Source organism: Pan troglodytes, chromosome 10 (genome assembly GCF_028858775.2).
Source record: "Pan troglodytes isolate AG18354 chromosome 10, NHGRI_mPanTro3-v2.0_pri, whole genome shotgun sequence".
Lineage (NCBI taxonomy): Eukaryota > Metazoa > Chordata > Mammalia > Primates > Hominidae > Pan > Pan troglodytes.
Genome location: NC_072408.2, coordinates 86730349 through 86738472, shown reverse-complemented (window position 1 = coordinate 86738472; position 8124 = coordinate 86730349). Strand labels below are relative to the sequence as shown.

Here is an 8124-nt window from a genome sequence, read left to right as displayed (position 1 = left end):
GTAAAAAAAAAGAAAGAAAACATGGATATGGAAGCCATGAATATATATGACTCTTTATCAGGAGTACTTTTTTGTGAATTGGAGAACAAACATTAGAGTTGTATATAAGGTCAATGGAATATTTTTTGTATGAGCTACTTATTGGTTTAATTTTAGTATTTCTCAACAGGGGAGTTATTAGCATTTTGGGAAGGGTACTTAGTTGTTGTTTGGAAAATTCCCACACATTGCAAGTTATTTATTACTCACTTCCTCACTAAACCACAGTAGTGTTCCACAATCATTTTGATAATCAAAAACACCTCACCCACATGTCCAAATATCTTTGGAGTAATGGCATTGACTCTATTAGAGAATCACAACACAGTCTCCCCACAATCCATTCTTTTTCTCCCTCAATATTTTATTGTAAAAAATATCAAACAGCAAAGTTGAAAAAATAGTAAAAGACACTTGGATACCTGTTACCTAAATTCAGAAATTAAAATCTTGCCAAACTTGCATTATCTACTTACATGCATTTATATTTATTTATTTTTTATTTCACGAAATCATTTGAAAGGAAGTTGTCAACATCATATTTAACATACTCATCTCCTTAAATTAAGGATACATTCCTACATAATCACATTATTACATCTTAGAACAGAAATAACAAAAATTCCTTAATATCATCTAAAACACAATCCATATTCAATTTTTCCAATAATCAATTACATACAACTTTTTTCCAAACCAGAACTTAATCAAAGTTTACAAGCTTAATTAGTCATTATGATTTTCAGTATCTTTTAATCTAGAACATTTTTATTTAAAATTTTTTATAACACTGACTTTTTAAAAGAAACCAGGCCAGTGCCCTAGAGTTTATCCTACATTTCAGGTTTGTTTGATTAAGTATGTGTGGTATCATTTAATATGTTCTTCTATCTCCCATGTTTCTAGTAAAGTGATATTTGATCTAAAACACCTGGTTAAACTCAGGCTAAAATTTAGGTAATGCTTAGGCACATAATGGAGGTTGCTCTACTATTAATGCTGCTATGCTTGATCATGGAATTGAATCTTTGGCCAGTATATATTGTTGATTGCAGGGCATGAGTGTTTACATTGTTATAGTTATAGCACTAGTACATACAGAGTACCAATAGGGTACTCATAAATACCGGCTTAATGAATGGTGAATAAATGAATGATTTAAACTGATGTTAAGTGATAGCTAACAAAACTGAGAGCTGGGTTTTGACACATATTTTCTAGAATCCTTGGTTCTAGATCTAGCTGAGGAAACAAATTGAGTGTTTATACACTCAATTACTGTTATAGTTTTTTTTTTTTTTTTTTTTGAGACAGTCTCACTCTGTCGCCAGGCTGGAGTGCAGTGGCACAATCTCGGCTCACTGCAACCTCCACCTCCCAGGTTCAAGCGATTCTCCTGCCTCTGCCTCCCAAGTAGCTGGGACACCAGGCACACACCACCACGCCCAGCTGATTTTTGTATTTTTAGTAGAGACGGGGTTTCACCATGTTGGCCAGGTTGGTCTCGATCTCTTTACTTCGCGATCCACCTGCCTCAGCCTCCCAAAGTGCTGGGATTACAGGCATGCGCCACCACGGCCAGCCACTGTTGTAGTTTTAAATCATATATTTTATAAGGAGCACATAATTTTCTGCTCACTTGAGTGGACCCCTTCTAAGGCCCTGAAGTTAATCATTTGTAATTTTAAAGTCTTTTTCTTGAAGAAGAATCTCTAAACTGTAATAATATCAGGTTCCAGAAAACCTGGATACACCCTCAGCTCAGATCTTTCCTGGTTAAATCCATCTCTTCTCTTCCCCCACCCTTTACTGCTAGTAACTTCAGAAATTGTTTTTCGCTCTCTTTAGCCCAATTTTTTTCTTCACTACATTTAGCGGTATCTGAATTTATTCATTTAAAATGTATTCATTTTCTGTCCCTCTTTACTAGAATGTAAGCTCATTGATGGCAGGTACTTCATTTGTTTCATTTGCTCCTGTGACCCCAGAACCCAGAATAATGATTGACAACGAATAGGTGCCAATCAATACATTTTCAATGACTGACCTCGGATCCACCAAACTGCTACATTTCAGCCATGTTTGTGGCACAGCTATGTTTGGCTACTGGGAGTCCCAGGCTTATGTTCCAGCCTCCATGAAGCAGCCATTCATTTTGAGATCCTGTCACATTCTGGCTACTTCCAGAGATGTGTGAGCAAATCCCTGCTGTTCAAGAGACCAACAGACTTCTCTCTCATTCTTTTGAGCCTTGGTGTCACTTATTATTCTCAGTGAAATCCTTCTTTCCCATGGAAGCACCCAAGGATGGCTTGGGTGAACCCCTCTGCTTGGTTCCACCCTAAGTAAAAATAACATTCCATGGAATTATGGTGAAAATTTTTGTAAAGTGAAAATAAAGGCAAATTTAGAAAACAGTGCTATTTTTATTGATTTATAATGCTATGCAAATAGAACTTAAATAAGTTTCTAGCAACCTCATATACTAATTCCAATCAGATCACTAGCCCTAAATTCTTATTAAATAGAAATTGGTGGGTGGAAATTTCAAGTTAGGAGGGAAAATGTTTTGAAAGCAACTTCTGCTTTCTTCCTTGCCACAAACCTGTCCTGAGGCAAGGAAGCAGAGTTGCTATCAGCTTAAATAAGGGAAGGAAAAGGCAAATACAAGAACACAAACAAAATCTCAAATTTTTTTCTCTCTCACATACATTATTCATTTAATCTTTAAGACAACCACATGAAGTTGATATTCCCACCTGTCAAAATTGAGCACGGTCAGCATGTTTTGGTTCTCATGAATACCTTGTTTTTGCACTCTGGTCTGTGAAGGAATTTTAAAGCTTTTCCTAGGATTTGATTTGAAGGACAATTGAATGGATCCCTCAACTAAATATTAGTGATCCAAGATAGAACTCATGCACCTAAACTTGCCTTCCAGATATTGATCTTGTAATTTATTCTTGTAATTTCAGTGCCATGGAGAATGACTCTTATTTCTGAAATTCCTTCAGCACACAGATATTTTCATACAAATTGGCCTTCCTGCCAATGCCTTGCCTTGATACCTTGAGTTGGGTGTGCCACTAAGGCCTATCCTATAACCTTCACTTAATTAGTTGTAATTATTATTACACATACTAATTAAAGTCAGTCAGTTTCCTAAAGTGTAGGACATGTAGACTGGTGGTACATGAGGTAATGTTATAAGGTAGATGTAACATTAAAACAACAGTGAAGCACTTAGCACAATATTCTTTTTTCACTACCCTTTAATCTTTCCGATTATGCTAAACTGAAAAATCTTAGGTTGATGCTCACATGTCCAACCCTTACCAATATCCCTTTTTTAACAAATTGAGAGCACGGCTTGGGCTCAGACCCTTGACAGACAACCTAACTAATGTTTTGTTTTCATTGTATTTGCTTTAACAGTCTTCTTTATGTCAAGTGGAAACGTTTTTCACTTACCAAAGCAACATAATGTTGCTTTAAAATAAATTTGTCTTAAAAAGGTTAAAGAAAACATTAAGCAAATACTAGTATTTGCAGTTCTTGAATTTGGCAACAAAATTGATAAAATTTGGGAAACATTAAATTAATTCATATGAAAGGGGCATGTGATGTTCTGTCACATGATACAGGTTGGGAGTCATGTGCAATGGAGGTGAGTTATCTCTTCAGCAGTATAACTGCACTTTGGATTGTTGCCAGACACTCATCTGAGTCCTAGTTTTGGGGGACAAAAGAAGCTTTATGAGCATATTAGCCACTACTTGTACTGTGATAGGGTTAGTTTCTTGAAATGAAGTCAGATGTGGCAGAAAATTTACCCTAAAGTAAATTAGAAACTCACCTTGTAATCCAGAGGCAAGGCAAAGATTAGATGCTATGATCTAGAAATCAGGATTGATCTAGCAATGGAGTCTGAAGCAAGTTAGGGTGGTTCCATGTTGGTTCTGGTCAACTCCCTGGGTAGGACTAAATAAATTATGATGTGAATGGATTGTAAACTTTTCTTTAAGTTTTTTTTTTTTCTTTTTGAGACAGAGTCTTGCTCTGTCACCCAGGCTGGAAAGCAGTGGCACAATCTTGGCTCACTGCAACCTCCGCCTTCTGGTTCAAGTAATTCTCATGTATTCTCGGGTTCAGCCTCCCGAGTAGCTGAGATTACAGGCACGTGCCACCACGCCCAGCTAATTTTTGTATTTTTAGTAGAGACGGGGGTTTTGCCATGTTGGCCAGGCTGGTCTCGAACTACTAACCTCAGGTGATCTGCCCACGTTGGCCTCCCAAAGCCCTGGGATTACAGGCATGAGCCACCGTGCCCAGCCTTTTCTTCAGGTTCTTAAATAAAACATTGGAAAGAAATTATTATGCAATGGAAGAGAGTTTGGCCCAGGTGTAGAATACAGGAGACAGAAACAAGGTCCTTGTTGACTGTTCTATTCTCAAGTGTATAAATGTAAATTAGTATCTCAGGTTTAAATTAGGGATAAAGAGAACATAAATATATCAAAGTATTTATTAATATCTTATGTACATTTTTAACAAAGAGATTATAATAGCAGAAACAAATCTAAGCTGTGCATGTCAGCATTTCAAATATGTTTATAATTTAAATTGTTTAAGTTGATCATAATTAGCAAGCAAATTAATGGTAAGGAAATGTCTGTAGTGTGATTAAACTTTGAAAAAGATATACACAGATCTCATTCTGACAATCTTGTGCATGTAATAAATAAAACCCCCAGCCAGGTACAGTGGCTCACGCCTGTAATCCCAACACTTTAAGAAGCCAAGGCAGAGGATCACTTGATCCCAGGAGTTTGAGACCAGCCTGGACAACATAGGTAGACCCCATCTTTACAAAACTTAAAAAATAAATTAGCTAAGCCTGGTGGTGCACACGCCTGTAGTCTCAGCTACTTGGGAGGCTGAGATCATGCCTCTGCACTGCAGCCTGAGCGATAGAGTGAGACCCCGTCTCAGAAACAAAAACCTCCAATATGATTGATTTGGTGCAGCCAAAAATATATTTTTATATATACATATATGCAAATTAGTAAGTATAGTTTTATTTGTACTTCTATTTTAAGGCTTAATTTGCTTTAAAGGAGCTAAAATGTATCCTCACATCCCAATCTGTTTAGAAGCCATTAGGAAGTGAAAATATTTGCATTTTTTCCATTTGTTCTGCTTAGACAAATATGTAATAAAAGCATGTGTGTGTGTGTGTGTCTTTTTTTTTTTTTTTTTTTTTTTTTGGTAAAGATAGGGTCTAGCTCTGTCGCTCAGGTTGTAGTGCAGATAGCTCACTGCAGCCTCGAACTCCTGGGCAGAGTTCTCCTCAGCCTCTCAAAGTGGTAGGATTACAGGTGTGAGCCACTGTGCTGGGACTGTGTGTGTCAATAAAAAATTTTGCTTGTTCTAGAATTAACCCAAGGTCTTCAGTACCATTAATTCACTAACAACAATTAAAAAAATCCTCCCTAAAGACAAAGTAGGTGGCAGTTTCAGAGTACTTTCAATATTAACATAGAGCGTCTTGACCCTTAGAGCCACGAAAAGAAGAAAAACTAAATTCAGTGAAATTTGCACATGATAACAGCCCTCCTTGGTTGGCTGTTTTTTCCCTGACAGCTTCTGGAAACTGAATGAACTTAATTATGTTTTATTAATAAACTATTATTAATTTTGCATCCTGAAATAAGTGCTTGAATCAGGAATAGCATACTTCCCACTAAATTCCTTTTGCCTGAATGAAATCTTCAGATTCCCATCTATACTGCATGGGCACTTTTAAGAGCTACCACATAGGCCATAACGTTCTTGGAAAACAGTATATGCTGTCAGTTTGCCTAGGTAGAGACAGGAGCTGACAAGGCAATCCTCAAGTTCCTTTCTTTTATTCTGAGAGCTGTATTCTGTGGATAGGGATTTTGTATTTTAGTGCTAACAATGTTTTTCAATACCTAACACCATGAGTATTCAAAGGTCTAATGTTATCTTTAATGTATGTAATGAACATACAATGATACAATGGTACATCTTATGAATATTACATTCATTTTCTATTCCTACAATGTTTTCAGAGGAAATATTTTTACCCTGACCTGGATTCTATCGCTATCCTAATAATTGTGGTTCAGAAAATTGTCTCACAGGCAGACAGTTTCCTAATCATGTTTTACTCAATTATTTTATTTCTCAATATGATAGGCTGTGAAGTAGTCCACTGGAAAAGGCATCATGCTGAGAGTAAGAAAAGCTTATTTGTTCACTGCTCTATCTCCAGCACCTAGAACAATGCCTGACCCAGAACAGGTGCATAGTATTTGCTGAGTGAATTCTAATCCTACTTCTGGGTAAAATTAAGTAAATTAATTAGTTCTAGAGGGACTCTGTCTAGATGACCCCTAAACTTCCATGGTAAGGTTTTGTGGTTTTTATCTTGGCTTTTCTAAATGCTCTAAAAATAGTAGTGGATGGTAACAATGCAGTGTTCAGTAAAATCAATTGGTGGAGATTGTTGATAGATGGCTCATAAGACATCAGTATTACAAATCCTATGTGTGTGCGCGTGTGGTCATACAAGGCAAAGTTAAAGTCTTTTTTTTATGACGATGATAAATTAGTCTTGTTTGGGCGAGTGAACTCAAGAGGTGGTTCAAATAAATGTCATATTTTTCATTGTATCTTCAGTGCCTAGTACAGTTACTGGCTCATAGTACGTATTCAATAAATAGTGGTTGAATTAATTGCCTTCATTAACGTTCCGTTTAAATGCTAGACGCAGCTAGGTCTTTACCCCTCCTTGGAAAGAGATGGAACTGTAACCAGAAATCCCTTAAAAGGTAAGGACCAGTAATCAGGCTGAGCTAAGCTCATGGGTAGTACGAGACAGGCTTAAAGCACTGAAGGAAGAAAGACGAGAACCCAAGCGTGAGAGAAAGCAAAACAAAACAAGTAAAGAGAGGAAGAAAAACATTTCTAAAGTGGGGGTTGGCAGGAAGCCACCGCAATTACAGCAGGTCAACCCTTGTCAATAGGTGGTCACCTCAAGAACTTACCATTAAAACCCTCGGCTACACAGACCCCACTTTTAAAAGGTTATTAATTCTGACATGTCCAAGTTCATCTGAGTTCCTTAGAAAGAGCAACCAGCAGCACCTACTTCACGACCTATCCCCCATTCCATTCAAATAACGCAGCCAATGGGAAAATCCTCCGCCCTGAGCCAACGACTCGGCGTAGCTGAGACAGCCCGGGAGGCAGATCTGCCCTGTAGAGCCTTGCGGTTCCACTGCTGGCCTCCGGATTCCCGGGAGCCCCCAGCCCGACAGGACAACCTTCCTTCCCCGCTTCCTCCTTTCCAGGTCCGTCCCAGCCCCCGCTGCCTGGGCCACACCCTCTTCCCTCCGGTGGCCCAGCCACCCCCGCCGCAGTTCGCGGGAGCGCTCTTCCTGGGGCGGGCGCAGTCCCAGGGCGCATGCGCACTGGTCGAAGGGCGCCTCCCAGTCCGGATCTCGCGAAGTTACGTTAGATTGGCCGCCGGTGACGGGTGGCCGTGCTGGGGGCGGGAGGGCTTCTGTGGTAGGAAGGGAGGTCCGCTCGGCCGGGTGCGCCGCCCCAGTGCTCTGTGGGATACTGGAAGTCTCGAGCGTCGGCTCCGGGTTCCCAGCCCTCCTCTGGCCCGCACTCATAGAAACATTCACACACCCCCTGCCTCCCCTCTCTTCCCTCTCCGCCTCCCCCTTCCCCCCCTCGCGATAAGAAGACCCGGCGGCAGGAGAGGGGATGAAGATGGCGGACGCGAAGCAGAAGCGGAACGAGCAGCTGAAACGCTGGATCGGCTCCGAGACGGACCTCGAGCCTCCGGTGGTGAAGCGCCAGAAGACCAAGGTGAAGTTCGACGATGGCGCCGTCTTCCTGGCTGCTTGCTCCAGCGGCGACACGGACGAGGTCCTCAAGCTGCTGCACCGCGGCGCCGACATCAATTACGCCAATGTGGACGGACTCACTGCCCTGCACCAGGTCTGTGCGCCCCGCCGCCGGCTCTCCTGACCGTGAGGGTTCTCGTCG

At 40.3% G+C, this 8124-nt stretch overlaps 1 protein-coding gene and 1 long non-coding RNA gene across 15 annotated transcripts in view; one reads left to right on the top strand and one right to left on the bottom strand.

Moving 5' to 3' along the window:
- Positions 1 to 1320: 1320 nt before the first annotated feature.
- LOC134807586 (uncharacterized) lies at positions 1321 to 4033 on the bottom strand. Its single transcript, XR_010148371.1, has 2 exons — positions 3896 to 4033; positions 1321 to 2380 (listed from the first exon to the last, which is right to left on the bottom strand). It is a non-coding gene; the product is annotated as an uncharacterized LOC134807586 (long non-coding RNA).
- Positions 4034 to 7518: 3485 nt separating this feature from the next.
- The window catches only part of PPP1R12A (protein phosphatase 1 regulatory subunit 12A), a 161426-nt gene continuing 160820 nt past the window's right edge, over positions 7519 to 8124 (top strand). For 8 of the 14 annotated variants that reach the window (XM_054664527.2, XM_063786928.1, XM_063786930.1 and 5 more), the window contains exon 1: positions 7559 to 8076. In XM_054664527.2, coding sequence (XP_054520502.1) covers positions 7840 to 8076 — 237 coding nt within the window. In that variant the 5' untranslated portion in view covers positions 7559 to 7839. Of the gene's footprint in view, positions 8077 to 8124 lie in introns of all 14 variants that reach the window. The other 6 variants (XM_016923913.4, XM_063786929.1, XM_063786927.1 and 3 more) reach the window with 3 other exon arrangements.